The sequence below is a fragment of the Lytechinus variegatus genome, chromosome 10 (genome assembly GCF_018143015.1).
Source record: "Lytechinus variegatus isolate NC3 chromosome 10, Lvar_3.0, whole genome shotgun sequence".
Lineage (NCBI taxonomy): Eukaryota > Metazoa > Echinodermata > Echinoidea > Temnopleuroida > Toxopneustidae > Lytechinus > Lytechinus variegatus.
Window position 1 is genome coordinate 21,648,119 of NC_054749.1, and position 18,211 is coordinate 21,666,329.

The 18,211-nt window shown below is 35.0% G+C and overlaps 1 protein-coding gene across 1 annotated transcript in view; it reads right to left on the minus strand.

Moving 5' to 3' along the window:
• LOC121423271 (E3 ubiquitin-protein ligase SMURF2-like) overlaps positions 1–6,154 on the minus strand; it is a 67,509-nt gene extending 61,355 nt beyond the window's left edge. The window contains exon 1 of the mRNA XM_041618601.1: positions 5,880–6,154. Coding sequence (XP_041474535.1) covers positions 5,880–5,958 — 79 coding nt within the window. The 5' untranslated portion in view covers positions 5,959–6,154. The remainder of the gene's footprint in view (positions 1–5,879) is intronic.
• Between the last annotated feature and the right edge of the window lie 12,057 nt (positions 6,155–18,211).

The following is an 18,211-nucleotide window of genomic DNA, read 5'->3' on the forward strand; positions in this document are numbered from 1 at the left end:
CATTGAATTTACAAACTCATACACAACTCATTATGTTATAGCAGGCTACATGTGCAGAGTCAGTACAACTGCAATTCAGTGCACATGTTGAACTACATGTAGCACCTGCATCTTTACGTTTATAATTTCGTGGAGCTCAATAAATCGCTCTCCTTATTTTTTCGAGGAGCTCAGAATCACTATCCTTGAGGAGCTCAAATCAATTCAATATAATACATGTATGATAAATTGTAGATTTTTCTTAAAATTGTAAATGCAATAGCTGTGTAGCTATTAATCTGTGGTAAAACTAGGCCTGGGTCAATATGTTTTCAAAATATCGCGCTCCTGCCTAATAAAAAATATATACAAAAACTTGCTCAAATTTCACATTTCACATCCTTAATTCCTTGAAATTATTTTGATATAGTTGAAAACTATCAGTAAAATGAAGAATATTCAGCTCTTTCCATGTATATGGAAATCTAACAATGTCATTTTTTTTCCAGCAAACTTGCATGATGTCCTTTGTAAACAAAGAGAAGCACACTGAATGTTCAGAAAGAGATGAACATGATGAATGTATGATTATATTGTACATGTATCTAGAAAATATTTTTAACAAACATGTGCATTTTAGATGTTGAGCACTGGCTTCCCATAGTTGAGGTTGATCACATCAATCGTAAAGTTCTCTTTGTAAAACGAGCCCAGGGGCCCATCTTACAAAGAGTTGTGAGTGATCCGATCAATCGCAACTATGGAAAGCCAGCAAAGTCAACATATAAAATGCATGTTTGCTCAACAATTTTCTAGATATGAATGTATATCCATACATTCATTGCTTTCTTTGACAACTTGGTGTGTTCTCCTTTGTTTCGTTGTTTACAAAGGACGTTTTGCAAATTTCCTATAGAAAAAATTATGACACTGATGGATTTCCATATTACGATCGATTGGATCAATTGTAACTCTTTGTAAGACGAGCCCAGATACTGGTCAGATGAGAACTGTTTGAAGCATTGAGGCATGGGGGCTTTATGTACATGTATAAAGCTTAAATTGTACATGTACATGCCAAGCCTACAGTACATGTACATGTAGGTACATCTCCTGATGCATACTGTGTACATGTATTAATACTGTATCTGTAGAATAGTGTGCAGCCCTAAAATACATTAGCCTTCAAATTACTATGACTGAGTATTGAAGTATGCATGCTAAAATTTGTAAAATTTTACATGTACATGTAACTACTAGCATTTTGAAAGGTAGATATACATGTATAGGGGCTACATGTACAATGTATTTCACTTGCTGTACTTTCAGAATGTTATTTCACTGTACATGTACATATTCTGCGTGAGTTTGTGCAATTTACAAAGACAAGGGCAACATTTTTTAGGACACGTCAGGGCCCACAGCATACGTTTTGATTTTGTGTTCATAAATTATTTGAAATAATTCTTTTCGGATGTCAGTTCAAATTTAATATATACTCTTGAAAATCAAGACATACATGTACATATATACTTTAACATTTAATGTAGGTCAAAAATATGTCTAAAAAAATCTAAATACACCATTGGTCAACTATTATTATTTAGATATTTGGAATTTTAAACCATACAGTACATGCACTATGATAAATAAAATGCCAATCTCCCTCTCTGTACCATCAGAGAAGAATGGTACATAAGTTATGTAGGCTGGTTGAAAATGCAAGTTCAAAGCCCTGACCTGGCCTTTGCATAATGTCATTTTACTGCCTTGTGCACTATTCATCAAAATCTTAAAGATAAACATCAACTGGTTCTGGTCATCAGATTTTTATGAAAGAAACTACTGCACCTCTTTATAAAGTGATTGGAAAATGTTGATTTTATTTGGTTCAAAGAATTACTGTAGGCTGTGAGATACAGACCCCCCCCCCCCCCATTGGCTATTAGCATATTTGAGTAACTGCACTGCACAAAGAAAAGCAGGAATGGGACTGCACAAGTCAGCGTGCGACACCGACACTGGTCGAACGGTCCCAGACTAGTAAATATCTATGTCGGGCCAGTAACTTTTTAGAAATACATGTAACCAGATTTACTGGTCCGACATGACCAGTAAAACATATATCAAACTGATACAAATGACATTTTTTCCCTCTATTGTAAATTCATAACAAGTAGAGCGCCTCTGGCAGTCTCACCTGCATCACGCGATTGCTGACTTTGAAAACTACTATTCACAAAAAACACAAATCATATAATGATACAATACTACATGTATGTTCAATTACACTAAATGACATTTGGCCTTGATCATGCGACCTAAGACTTGTCAGTGATACTTGATTACCCCTAAATTCACATTTTATAATCTATATCTATAAACTTTGAAAGTTATACTCAGCAATCTAATAATTACCTCCAAATTGGCCAAAGTTCATTGACCTTAAATGGCATTTGAATTTGGTCATGTGACCTAAAACTCACATGAGATGTTCAGTGATACTTGATTACTCTTTAATACAGACCTTCATTTTTGAGGAGCGCGATCGCGCCGGCGCTCCTACCGCGCTCCTTAAAAAAATAAGGAGAGCAAAAAATCACGCTCCTCAAAAAAAAAAAAATTGAAAAAAAATCTGGGTAAAATTTCAGATTTTCACATTGATCTTTAAATCCATGAAATGGCCTTCTTTTTTCCATAATTCCTTGAAATTACTTTGATTTAGTTGAAATCTATCAGAAAAATGAAGAATATTCATCTCTTTCCCGACTCTGATTTTAATTTAATCTCGGTAAATATTGCAGTCCCATGTAGTCCCATATGTAGATTTTCATGGCAACACCATGGAAGTCTACATGTGGGACTACCATATATACCGAGGTAAGTTCAAATCAGAGTCGGGAAAGTGGTGAATATTCTTCATTTTTCTGATAGTTTTCAACTAAATCAAAGTAATTTCAAGGAATTATGGAAAATAGATGGCCATTTCATGGATTTAAAGATGTAAAATTTTAGCAATTTTTTTTTCAATTTTTTTTTTTTTTTTTTTAGCAGGAGCGCGTACAACATCTTGTAAACGTATTGACGTGACCCAGGCCTAGTTTCACCACAGATTAATTAATATCTAACACAGCTATTACATATACACAATGTTAAGAAAAATCTACAATTTATCATACATGTATTGTAATGAATTGATTTGAGCTCCTTACGGAGAGCGATTCTGAGGAGCTCAATTGATCTCCTCAAAAAAATAAGGAGAGCGATTTATTGAGCTCCACGAAATTATAAACGTGAAGGACTGCTCTTATGTCCAAGTTTTATGAACTAGATCCAAACACTTTCGGAGTTATGATGGTAATTCAACAAATACCCCAACATGGCCAAAGTTCATTGACCTTAAATGACTTTTGACCTTGGTCATGTGACCTGAAACTTGCACAGGATGTTCAGTGATACTTGATTACTCTTATGTCCAAGTTTTATGAACTAGACCAAGACATTTACAGAGTTATGATGGTAATTCAACAAATACCCCCAACATGGCCAAAGTTCATTGACCTTAAATGACCTTTGACCTTGGTCATGTGATCTGAAACCAAGGCACAATGTTAAGTAATACTTGATTACACTTATGTCCAAGTTTCATGAACTAGGTCCACATTCTTTCGAAGTTATGTAATTTGTAATGACGATGCCACCACTCTGCTATGCAGGCGAGACAAAAATGGCTCTCCAAAATTGAGAAATGTCTCTCATGAATTATGTTTGTTGAATTTTTTTGGGGGGGAGGGGCAATAAAAGCAATGAAAGACAGCACTCAGGTCTTTTTTTTTCTTTGTTTTTGTGGGGGACCAGTAAATCTTAGGTTCAGACCAGTACAAAATGGAAAATCTAGGTATCTACTGGTCCAACCTGTTAGACTTAGTGGAACCCTGCATAAGTGTTTCCCTTTAACCTTTCATCTGTTATGGGTCATACAATGTAGCTTGAATGTGAGGGTAGCTGAATAGCAATCCAATCTGGGCATGTTTTTTTTTTTCCTTAAATGTATCCTAAATGAAAAAAATATTGTTTTCATTTTCCCCTTTAAAACAGTTTTTCTCTTGACATTGAAGAAGAGAGGCCATAGGAATGACACAGAGAGGAAATCATCTTTTAAAAAAGTATGCACATTAGTGCATCAATTATAATAAGCCTTAGAATCAATCACTAGGCTCAATTAATTTATCATTGATTTCCAGTTTTATTTTGAAAGGGCAGCCTCTTCACAAATTGTTATCACTGAGTAAAGGTCGAATAACAATATGTAATGGCAGTCAAGATATAGAAATTATACAATGTAAACATACATTGTATAATTATGTACAAATACAACTCAACAGGATTCTTGACAGTGATGAACATATCCTTTGTTTGAGAGAGTAACAGGAAGACAGATAACCTGGTATCGCGTCGCAATTTGCTCCATTTATGCTAAATAAAAAGTATTTTATGTAGCACATTTTTACATAGAATTTTTTCATAAAATTTGTTCAGCAAAATTAGCTCCTGATTTAGAACTTCACATGCATGTACATTACTGTCAATAGAACATAAAGCTTGATATCAGATGAATTAAAGCTTTAGTAAACATTGAATACAACCCCGGCTTCCCAGACCCCCCGTTTTCATAGAAATTCTGCTGAATTCCCCAAATAAGGAAATTCTGGTATTTCAATTTCTTCTTTTGTTTGTCCCATTCAAAATTCAATGGCTGGGCATTGCCATCAAGGCATTAGAAAATGATGGAAAAGGTCACAAGACACAAGCAAAAACTTTGGATGAAAAAAAGTAAATATTCATGATATTGTACAGCTCACACAATAACAAGGGCTTTGCACCCATGGGTGTATTGCTGCCGCCGTATTACAGGAAAACCTGAACGGTAGCACTTGCGCGGCTTCTTTCAAGCCAAGGTACGTAGAATTTTCTATATTTTTTAAAAATTTGTCGCTTTCAATATTTTCCAAAAAGTATTATTACCTGCAAAAATAAATTAAAAAGTATGTTTTTTAAGTTATTTCATTTATTGGTGTCTCTATCTTATCAAACAATCATTGGAATTGCGCATACAATGAATCAAGAATCTGGTTTAAAAAATACAGACAAGCTGAATTAAGGTTGTTAATTATATCAGCGCCACCAATGACCTTCCTTTTATTTCCGTGAAAGAAACATGCGAAGCAACTTTCCAGGCCGAGGTAAGCGATTTTGCTCTTTTTCATGTGCTTTTGTAGAAAAATATTTGTAAAATTGAAAATGGAACACTTTTCACCAGAAAAAGCCCTGGCCCCTGGTGAGTAGCGGAATGAGTTTTGGCTCAGTAACATTATTCGCGTTATGAAGCCATGTTAACCGACAACTCTAAAATCCATTGCGTAAACACATTCATAGTGCGAGGATTCCTGATTATAGCATACGGTACTATTAAACCTCGCAATATAATAATTGGAAATCCATGCAAATTGCAATATGTACATGATCATGTGAGAGCTTTTTAATTCTAGATCCAATTCAACATAGTAAGTTACAATGTAGGATAACATGGCCAAACTAGGTCTGTACAGCCTCAATTCACTTGGCTAATAGACATTTATTCAATTATAATTATACTAGATCTAGGCATATATGTCGGGCAAAAGTATTGAACTGACTGCATGCACAAAATCGGCACGTCCGATCCACAGCGTACCTTCCCAGCCGTACCCGGCCCGGTATCCGACAAAGAACATACACTTGCTGGATGACATTCCTCGACCTTCTTGGACATGCATTGATTAATTGGACTTTTAGTGCTCCTAATTCGCAGAATATATTAATCAAATACACTGCACACGAATCTGTAATTATGATTTTACCTGTTAACCGAAGTTTCATCGGTCCCTCGCGTCGTACCGATGGATTTGGCATGGTGAAATCTTGAGTAATAGTTGGCATAAAATTGTTGTTTTCCGTTTATGGACATTCCAGTGTATACCGTACGCTACGGCGCGGCATACGCAGAAAATCGGGAGACGATGTACATGTACTAGTAAATGCGATATGCGTGAATAAGATGCACAGCTGATTGTAGCTGCGCATAGTCGCCGGTACTTGCGCACTACTATATTGCTCTCCGCACGGTTATCGGAAACTAAATGTGAACAGTCAACACTCGACAGAAGGTCGGCTGTTTTCCGTCGTGGCGCCAGCGTAAGTGGTGCTGGTGGTGGTGTTAGTGGTGGTGGTGGTGGTGATGGCTGCTGGTGGTGGCGGCGGTGGTGGTGGTGGTGGTGGTGGCGGTGGTGCTGGTGGTAGTGTTGTCTGATTTGGTGGTGGTGGACGGTGGATAATGGAAGGCAGCAAGGTGATTACTTATGGGCCGACTCCCTTAACTATCTTAGCAATGCCCCTCCCGATGGAACTGGGCCCATGGGCACAGTATTTTTTTTTCTTTTCTAAACTTTTCCCTTTTCTTGTTCTGCTTGTTTTGTTTGGTCTCCCCTCTCAGGGACCTGGGAAGCGGGGGTGCTGGGGGTGCTGAAGCACCCCCATAAATTTTCCTGGGGGTGCTGCGTGTATTATTTCCCATAGGCAGCACCCCCACGAAATCAGGTTCCCTTTGTGTTTTTTTCATTTATGTTATGATGTACATAATTATCACATCCGACAATTGCAAATTATTTACATAGTCTTTCACATAGTAACATCCCTTCTATGACGCGATTCAATCACGCTCGGCACTCCGATACAGACGTAGTGGCGCGCGATACGTGATATCCATAGTTTACACACTACTCGATAGCAGGGAGGGACATAGGTGTGGCTGACTTGAAACTTCTAAGTGAGGACATGCGCTCGACCGCCCGTGTTTTGTATTAACAATTACAAGTCAGACAATAGAAATCAAATTTCAGTCTTTTTCGCCCTGCCCATGGCGCTGGGAAGCGGGGGTGCTGGGGGTGAAGCACCAAAATTTTGGGGATTCTGCATGTGTTATTTTCCATAGGCAGCACCTCCTGGAAATCTAGTGGTAATTTGATAAATGACAGAAATGTAATGAAAATGAACCACGTTTTGTAGAACCCACCCCCCCCCTTCAGAATTATCCGACACAAAGCTTAAATAGTGCTTAAATTCATCCTTTTTCAGATCGGAATAATAAATATTTTCTGCTCGCGCTTCGCGCTCGCATTATTGATTTTTATAATAAAAAATGTATTTACACTGCCCAGATACTAGGTCTAACTTTAAACACACACACGCATGTTTTATACGCAGCTTGTTTGGGGCTACTCTGGGCTGAAAATATTTATATCAAATAAAATTTTATGAAAATCTAATTTAAGTTATATAATTCTAAAGTTTAGCAATATTTTATGAAAATGGTGATATGCATGTTGTCATGAATATTTAATAGGTGGGTTGACATGTGCGGAAATCTGTCCACAAAGATAAGGGGACCAGGGCCTGGAAAATATGACAAGCAAAAAAAAAGAAAAAAAAAAGTTTTTCACCCAAAATGTAAGATCACTTAGTCCAAAAGGTGTTATTTCGATTGTGAAGTAATGTATTTTTGGTAGGGGGGCACGTCCCCCTGTCCCCTCTGGGATTTCTGCCTATGTGGGTTGAACATGTCACATCCCCACTATCATGTTTATTGTGTTGTGAAAAAAAAAATCGTTTCATTTTTCATACCAGTGTGAATGATATCTCTCCCATATAATGAGTTGCAGAAAAGAATATCTAATAGACTAAATCAGTTGTCAATTCAACTGTTTTTGGTTCTTGAAGGGAAAATATTTAAAAAAAAAATACAAAAGAACAAGTGGGGATATGACATCATCAGTTTGCTCGTTGAATATTAATGAAGACATGCTTAAAACTGTTTCACCGGAGTAATGCTAATCTTTAAAATGCAATAATTTTTATATTCTTTGTCAGATTTTGATCAAATCTTTATTCTTATTATCATCTGATTTTTCTTTATCTGGTCAAATATCAAAAATGTTCTGCTCGCGCTTCACGCTCACATTATTACCCATCATTTTCTTGATTTACAAAACATAAATAGAATGTCCCAATTATAGGTCTGAAATCTCAATTTTGTTTCCGCTCGCGCTTCGCGCTCGCATCAATTGTATAGTTATATACCTATTCTGTTCATGATTAGAAAAGTGCTTAAGATGTCCTGTTTTTAGGTCTGAAATCTCATTTTTATTTCAGCTCGCGCTTCACGCTTGCATCAATTGTATTATTATATACCTATCCTCTTCATTATTAGAAAAGTGCTTAGAATGTCTCATTTTTTTTTGTTGAAATCTCAATTTTGTTTCCGCTCGCGCTTCGCACTCGCATCAATTTTAAAGTTGTATACCTATCCTCTTCATTATTAGAAAAGTGCTTTGAATGTTTTTTTTTTATCTGAAATCTCAATTTTGTTTCCGCTCGCGCAATTGTATAGTTATATACCTATCCTGTTCATAATTTAAAAAGTGCTTAAGATGTCCCGTTTTTAGGTCTGATATCTCATTTTTATTTCCGCTCGCGCTTTGCGCTCGCATCAATTGTATAGTTATATACTTATCCTCTTCATTATGAGAAAAGTGCTTAGAATGTCCTGTATTTAGATCTGAATGTCAAAATTTTCAGCTCGCGCTTCGCGCTCGCATCAATTGTATAGTTATATACCTACCCTGTTCGTAATTTAAAAAGTGCTTAAGATGTCCCGTATTTAGGTCTGAAATCTCATTTTTATTTCCGCTCGCGCTTCGCGCTCGCATCAATTGTATAGTTATATACTTATCCTCTTCATTATTAGAAAAGTGCTTAGAATGTCCAGTATTTAGGTCTGAATGTCAAAATTTCAGCTCGCGCTTCGCGCTTGCATTATTTGGTTGTTGATATATGTATCGTCTTAATGGGTAACTGCAAACAGTCCTTATACCACTTTCCTTTCAATCAGAACGTATACAAAATATATCTGCTCGCACTGATCACTTTCGCAGTTATTATTTGTTACATATGCATGTTGTTTAGGACCACAAACATTGCTCAAAATGTTCAATTTGTTCAGGACAAAATACATGAATCCCCCCCAAAAAAAAATAGCTTGCGCTCCGCGCTCTAATTATATATCTATGTTCTTTTATAAAAAAGCTAAGAAGTGACTGTCATTTATATGTATGTACATATATATGGGGGGGGGCTGGGTGTGTGTGGTGTCCTTAGAGGTGTGTGTGTAATTATGGAAAACTCAATTGTGTTCCATCCTCCCCCCCCCCTCCACCTTTGAGGAGAGATTTCAGCACCCCCACTGAAAAAATCGTTCCCAGGTCCCTGTTTTGTTTGGTCTCCCCTCTCCATCCTTTTGGGCATTTTGTTCTTTATATATTTTCCCCTTTGCATTGTATAAAAATTTCCCTTGTAAGTTTTCCCTCACCCCTCAAATGATTATAAATAATTATCATTATTTATTTGGAAGTTTTACCTTTGATCTCTCCTAAACTAGTTAAAACTTTCATTTCATTTTCATTTGGGGGCCGACCTTGCTTTGACAAACTCAGATTCTTTGAATGGAAAGTGTATTGAAAAGATAGCAGAAAATTAATGAAATATATTGCCGAAGGTTTGAGAAAAATCCATCAAAGAATAAAGAAAGTTATTAGAATTTCAATTATTCTATTTTTTACATCATATGCCAGCAGCTTCCCTTCATATAAAATTGTATGAAAATTAAATCAATTAAATAGCATCATTTTCTCAGAAAATTGAAGTTGTTTTTTACTGTCCCTTCAGTATATCAATGGACAAATCATTTTACACAGGTCTATTCATGAAACGAAAATCAAAAATACCATAAAAAAAAAATGAAATTTATGCATTTTATATTACATAACATAATGGGGTAGCTGCTCGTTTATGACGTAATAAATCCAAAACTTAAAATTCTAATAACTTTTTTTCAATCTTTGATGGATTTTCCTCAAACCTTCACCGATATTTTTTTTCATTATTTTTTCTTCTATTTTTACAACAAATTTTTCATCAGAGTGAACTTCTTCTCTTCATTACATAATGTAAATAGTTTCAACATGATCTCATCTTTCTCATTATATTTTTTTGTTCTTTTGTGTGACAATCGATGTACTTAAATGTTTTGTTATATGATGTCGTTTATTTATTTATTTGTCGTTTTATTTTAACAGGGTAGCCCTTTCAGTTACAAGAACTGCTCGACCAAGGGGCCCTGAATCAACAGAAATTAAAAACATGACAAAACAATATCACATAAAAAATCGTCAACAAAATGCAAAAAAAATGCAATACATAAAAGTAAAAAAAAATCAAAATCACTATAAACTTATAATAACAGAAAGTATTCATGGATATCTTAAAAACATATTTGTGTGAGGAATATCGATTTACATTGTTTTTTTAAAGAATTAAGTGAATTTGCTAAACGGAGAGAAGGGGATAACGTATTCCATATTTTAGAGCCATGATAATATTCGGTTTGAGGTTTTTCAATAAAAAGGGGACAGTTAATTGAATATCTAGTTTCGAAATGTATTGTTCTATGGCGCACTATATCCTGAATATATTTGGGGGTTATATTGTGCATCACTTTATACATCCATATTTTAAATTGGTAATCAACTCTATCTGTGACGGATTGCCATCCTAAAGATAATAATAATGTTATTCGGGGAGTTAAATAATGTGCGTTAAGTATCAGACGTGCATACCGGTTTTGAAGCTTTGTAATTTATCCAGATGGCACTTTGCTGAACAGCCCCATAAAATTATACCATAATCAATATGTGATAATATCAAACTATCATATAGCAATTTTAAAATTCTTTTTGGTGAATAAAATGCGTTTTATACATGATATAGTTGTTAACTCATGTTATGTACAAATGTTGTGAAAGAAGAAAATAAATGAACCATGAGCCATGAGGGAAACCAAGGCGCATGATGTGACATCTTTGATTCGACTTCTCCGAGATATAGCGCCAACTAACGATATAAACAAAATAGTCTATGAAAAATGAAAGAAATATCTATTCAAACCCGGGGGGGGGGCACTTAGATTGACAAGAGGATACCGTGCGTGATCCCCCAAAACACGTAAAAGGGATCTCTTTTTTCAAGATAAGGCACATTACGTACCTAACGTAATAAGGGTGTCCAAAACACTAAAATAATGAAAAAGGGGCATAAAATTTCGCTAGCTAGGGAAACTACGTGTTAACGGTCCAATTTGCGAGGGTATAAAAAGACTGTAAGGAATAAAATAATGCACTTTTTGCCGGGACTTTTTGCCCCAACACTACGTGTTTAGGGTTCGAGTTGATTGGGTTGGTACTAAACGCATAACACTAAGATATCGTTATACTTGTTTAGCGGATCAATTGAGGGAATAACACAAGGGTACCGTTTTGTTTCCAATACTTGTTAAGGGTAGGGTTTCACACGCCAATACTTGTTAAGGGGTGCATTTTCAGAACATGGAGAATACATGTTTAGGGTGCTTTTCGAAACCCCAAGGTCAACCATGGTTCACTCGTCAATGGAAGCCACCCCCCCCCCGGATTTATACTTCATCTGACCTTACATGATCATTTACCTACACTGTTAGAAAATTCATCCTTAAAGGACAAGTCCACCCCAACAAAAACTTGATTTGAATAAAAAGAGAAAAATTCAACAAGCATAACACTGAAAATGTCATCAAAATCGGATGTAAAATAAGAAAGTTATGGCATTTTAAAGTTTCACTTATTTTCAACAAAATAGTTATATGAACGAGCCAGTTACATCCAAATGAGAGAGTTGATGACATCACTCACTCACTATTTCTTTTGTATTTTATTATATGAAATATGAAATATTTTTATTTTCTCATCACTGTCATGTGAAATTAAGTTTCATTCCTCCCTGAACATGTGAAATTCCATTATTTTAACATTTTGTGCTTCAGGCAGGGAGGTCCTAATCGTCAAATTCATAAAAATTGAAATATTGTATAATTCAAACAATAAAAAACAAAAGAAATAGTGAGTGAGTGACATCATCGACTCTCTCATTTGGATGTAACTGGCTCGTTCATATAACTATTTGGATGAAATTTTCAGCATTGTGCTAGTCTGATTTTTCTCTATTGATTCAAATCAACATTTTTCTGAGGTGGACTTGACCTTTAAAATAAAAGAAATTCCTGCAGCAGAGTCTCGAGAACACCTGTAATCTTACCAGATTGCGTAATCTTACAGGAAAATGGTATTAGCTAGGTGTATGGAACGTTTCAAATTTCCTTGAATAAAACAAACTTTTCCACTTTTTAAACATACTTTTCTGTTAAATTGCACCCAAAAAATCATGTTTTATGAATTTACAGAATGATTCTGTTATTGCTTTCTGCAAAATCTTCCTCCCCCCTGTAAAATCAAAGGTTTTTTTTAAATAGTGTACAACCCCTACATCTGTAATCATTCCGGCTCTACCGTTAACGAACTGCAAATATTCATATATGGTCGTATTTTTTTTTTATTTGTTTGTAAATATTTTGCTGATTATTTTACAGTTTTAATGAATGGCTCTTTGCAAAAAAAAAACATTAACAATCTGTGAATTTCACTTTAATCATTGTCACCTTTAAAAGGGGAGAATTCATTAAAGGAGAATACTACTAAAAAATGAGAAAAGGAAAAAAAATCAGACAAGATTAAAGAGGAAAGTTTGTTGTTTATCATATACAAACAATAAAAAATTACCAAACTTCAAGTATTTTGAAAACTTTAAATCGTTTTATATAGGGATTTGAAGTCGGCTAATATAAAGTTATATTGATGTATTTAGAGTACATTGTAGGTATAGGGTTCAACACCTCCACATCAAGGTCATTGCACACCCCACGACTGGTCTGCGACCTGATTTTGGAATAAAACGTAGAAAAAAATTGATGCGAACGTTGAGATATTGAAAATCTAACGGTTTAAAGTTTTAAATTGTTGTATAATTATGTTACGTTAATTTCTGTTACTATGCTACCATGCAAAATATATTGAATATCTCGTCGTAGTGTCTTTATAACAATCGTGCGATTTGCTACGATTTGAAACATAATTTATTTAGCCTATATCAAAATAAAGGCTTGCAGTCATCCAAAATAGCATTCTTATTTTTAACTTCAAATAAAAATATACCCTTCATTAACATTTTCAGAAAATGCGTTTTGTCAAAAATGAATCAGTCGTATGGTGAATTATCGGATGGTCTAATACCACTTGGTCTACTTAACAGTCCGTCCAACTTTAAACCCATTTCGTCTACAACCAGTTCGTCTAATATCCAATTCGTCTATTTCCTACTTGGTCTAATATCCAATTTGTCTAATGAGCAGTTTGGCAAAAACCATTTAGTCTAATTTCCAGTTGGTTTAACACCACTTGGTCTAATTTCCACTTCAGCTAATTTTCATTTCGTCTAATTGTCATATGGTCTAATGACCGTTTGGTCTAATTTACACTTGTTCTAATTCCCATTTAGTCTAATCTCTACTTGGTCTAATATCCAATTTGTCCAATAGCCAAATGGTCTATTGTCCAGTTGGGCTAATCGTCAATAGGTCCAATTTTCATTTTCGTCTAATTGTCACATGGTCTAACATCGTTTGGTCTATAAAGCACACTTGATCCATTGTCCATTCAGTCTAAGATGAAATCATTCATTATGATTTATTTGATCTAAAATTAATATTGTCATGGATTAATAAATACTCCATGCATCAGTTAATACATGTCGCCAGGAACCAGAGGGGTAGCCGGATTAGGGCGGGCGCAAAACCTCTCCGTGAAGGACTTCCGATGACGAGATAGTCGCTCATCGAATGAATTATTCTAATCAAATATAATTCTTATAATTAGGCCTATATCGATTATATCTATGATGCTGAAAATTGTATAAAACTCATTATCATTACATCACCGCATGCACATTTACAGATTTTAAGTATTGGGTGAACAATAAGTTGGGGACCTTGTTAGCTTATAATGGTGGAATGCCGAATGGCGGGGGTTTCATCAGAATAACATTATTATGAAGAAAGGAACGAAAATATAATGTAATTGATTGCGTGGATACGTATCTGGTAAACATGTTTATACCTCTTTTATAGTCATTGTTATGGACCATTACGGACGATACTTGAACTTGACGGAAAATAAGCAAGTAGTTATCATGAGATGCAGTTTGGGGATACCAAAAATTACAAAGCTATTAGATGATGTAATTCTCATCTTCTCATTCTTTTTTTTGTTCTATTTCTCACATTAGACCAACTGCAATATCTAGACCAAATGAATAATAGACCAAGTGAGGATTAGACGAAATGGTATTAGACCAACTGGTATTAGACTAAGTGACAGACGATAAAAACTTCTTCTTCATCATTTTTTTTTAAGTTTGGGCTTCTTCATTCAAACTTTATCATTCTCATTTCTTCTTGATTTATTTTTCGCTTGTTCTTAGTATTCCTTTCCCATCCCCTCTCATTGGATAGGCCTAACATAAGGTCTAGAGTGGAAAACCATGCAATGCAATATTTAATTGTTACAATGCTCAGGTTAAAAGATAAAAAAGAAAAACACAAATAACACGAATAAACTGTATGTATGATGACCTAATGGGAATAGCCCAACAAACCATTATCCCAAATGGAAAATAGACAAATAGGAAATTAGACCAAGTGGCATATAGACGAAATGAATGATTGACTATCTGGAAATTAGACGAAGTGAAAATTAGCCCAATTGTAAATTAGATCAACTGCACATTAGACCAACTGCAATATAGACCAAATGAATAACAGACCAAGTGAGGATTAGTCGAAATGGTATTAGACCAACTAGTATCAGACTAAGTGACAGTTAGACGAACTAGTATGAGACCAAATGCAATTAGACCAAGTATTCATTAGACCAATCGGCTATTAGACCAAGTGGTCATTAGGCTAATTGACTATTAAACCTAATGGTCATCCTTAGACCAAATGAGAATTGGAATAAGTAGGTTTAGCCCGAATATTTTTAGCCCATCTGAAGATTAGACCAAGTTATCTACCTACATGAGACCAACCGTCAGTAAACCAATGGGAGAGAAGCTCCTACACCATTGTATTGGTACGAAAATTGTATTTTTTTGTTGTTTGCAGGAGTTTCTGCATTTATTGTAACGTCAAAATAAATTTGCAATACATAAACATAATCGTAGTATGACATTAAAAGTACATTGTAATGTGACAAATTTATAACAGTGTCATAACAAAATTTAGACATGAATACAATTTAAGAATAAGACAGTAGTGAAAGTAGTGAAAAACAAATGCAGTGGCAAACTATGTAAGCAAAATAAATGCTTGAGTAATAGCAGCCAATGTAACTAGTTCAAACATGTTAAATAGCGCCATCACAGGTTTGAAGGCGTCAACCTTTCAACATTGTCAGATTATATGTTATACGCCTACTGATCTCTCCACTGTATACGCCTGACCTGAAATAAAAAAATTGTAAGCACCATTTTAGTTCATGAAGAGGATAAATATGATCACTAAACAAATAAAGTTAGCGCGAAGTATATTTATTTGAAAAGGGGGAAATTTTTAGGGATTTTTAGCACCGTTTGAGTTTCAATGATGAGGATAAGTATATCGGTTAATAAATTACGTGAACGCAAAGTGAGAGATAAATTTCGTTAATATTCATTACGGTACATTTGCTTGGAGAAAAAAAATAACACACTTTTATTGTTTGAGAACGATATATATCTTACTTAACAAAATAATGCAGGCGTGAAGTGCAAGCTCAAATCCGACCTGAACTTACTGATAACAAAACATTTTCTATTCGTGCACATGAAACATAATTAAGACAAAAAAATGAGAGCGCGAAGCGCGAGCCGAAATGTTTGTTATCTTGACTTGAAAGGGATCATTTTGTAAAAATTATGAACATGATGCATATCTTACCATTAAATAACCTAATAAAAATACGAGTTGCGAACTGAAATATCTGATTCTTTATTGTCTTGAAAATGAGACATTTCAAGCGCCACGAAATCCTTATGAAGTAACTAATTCTATTAAGATATACAGTGCGTTTAAAAATTACATTTTATTAGCTGTAAACACTGTTACTGTATCTGTAAGATACGTTTTAATACTGATACATTCTCTAAAAACTTCTCAGTCACAAAGTCATGACACCAAAATCCCCAAATGCAATTTTTTGTTCATACATTACCGAACATTGGTCTTTTGGGGTCTATGTGGTGTCTAAAATGGCTTGCGCTAATATAAACGAATTGGACACAGTTCAAGCAGCAATTAGAGTAATCGTAATCGTAATCATGCTCTTTGCAATTATGTATTATTATGTTTGATGTTATATTTGCCGATTTTTCATTCAACATTTCATTTTTCATTTGTTTTTTTTTGCATAATTGAGGATATTGAATAGATTTATAATTTCAAGAGACAATTCGACTAAACATCTTACTCGAAGTACACTAATGAAGGAGTAGTTAGCTAGACCAAGGAATTACCAACGATGGATATATTGCAAGCGATAGCTTTCTCATTCAAAATATAAGTGTAAATCATGTAGTCAAGAAGAAGAGTTGTAAAAATTAAATCTCCATTTCAATCATGGGAAGCGGGTGACACATCGTCTCTCTTCTCACCTTCATTTTTCTTTCCCCCAGTTTTCCTTTTATTTCCTCTTTCATCCCATTTTCCCTTCTGTCTTTCCGCGACTGACTGATATTTGTAGACCTGCATGGATTTCACGTATTATGAATACTAATACATGTATTACAAACCAGACCGAATCAAATTGTTAGATTTCCAGTAAATAAACCTTGATAAGAACAGTAATATTCATTCCACGGTTGATTTACATACGTTTATAGACGTTCTTTCAACAGAACAGGACTCCGTAACACAAAGGTTTGCGATTGATCGCTAATCTTTGTGTTACGGAGCCCTGTTCTTGAAAATACAAATTTCAACATATAACTTTTTAAGTAACAGTATTTGACAAAAATGCAGAAGCTAAGCGACGACAATGTTTGACAGGGCCTTTAAACGATGGATCTCTCTCTCTCTCTCTCTTTCTCTCCCTCTCTAACTCAAGTTCGCACATGTTCACGTTATCGTTTTACTCTTTCTCTGCAATCTTCTTTTCCCTCTCCCCCTCTTTCTACCTCCCCCTCCCACTCTCTCTTTCTCTCCCCTACCCCTATATCTCTCTGAACGGAAGCCTACATGGCAACTCCAAAACGCTCGAACAAATTAGTTCACTTGAGATGAGTCACGGCGTTGGGTTATTTTTGGCATGCAAGGATAGAGTAATATAGAACATGTATTACAATGATCTTATTCGTCAACTTCAAATGTGTTACAGCAACAGGTGCATGGGATACAGCAATATATTTTTCTTTAAAACTTTGATCTTCATTCATTGCCGTTGAGCCTTTCTCCTCGATCTTCCAACATTTTAGTAACGATTAGAAATATAGGGGGAGACTTTTTCCTCCATGCATGGAGGAAAAAGGCACGTACCATGATACAAGCCTGTATCATAATTATGACTTTCTTTAAATACAATCAGAAAAAAAACATTTTCATCACAATAAAATTCACCGTATAATCTATGGTCAATGATGGATATGGGGGGGGGGTAAAGTTACATTTATATAAAATAAGTAATAACATAACATAAATACAAAGGAATCACGTAAAGAATGTCAGCTTTGTGGTTAATTTTCTCCTTCATAAATTCGGGGGTTTCCAAAGAAAGAAATTGAAACTATCTCAAAGTTGTGGTCACCCAAACTTCCGCAGCATCACACCCTTCAAACTAACATAACCTTTCTGTATTACATGGGAAACCCCAAGAATCGATTAAGTTGCAAATGTATGTAATTTAAAAGCTCTTCATCGGCATTCAAAGAGCAAGTACACAAGCTTTCACACAAGAGGGAGGGGGGAGCATAAACTCTTCAAGGATTGAAAGAAAGATAAATTGTTTTGCTCTCCCTATATAATCATGATGAATATTTTTAAGAGTGATTTTTAGTTACACCTCTCTTAATATGCCATAAAACATGCACCCTTTTTCTTGTCTTGACCAAATGACCTGTTATATTA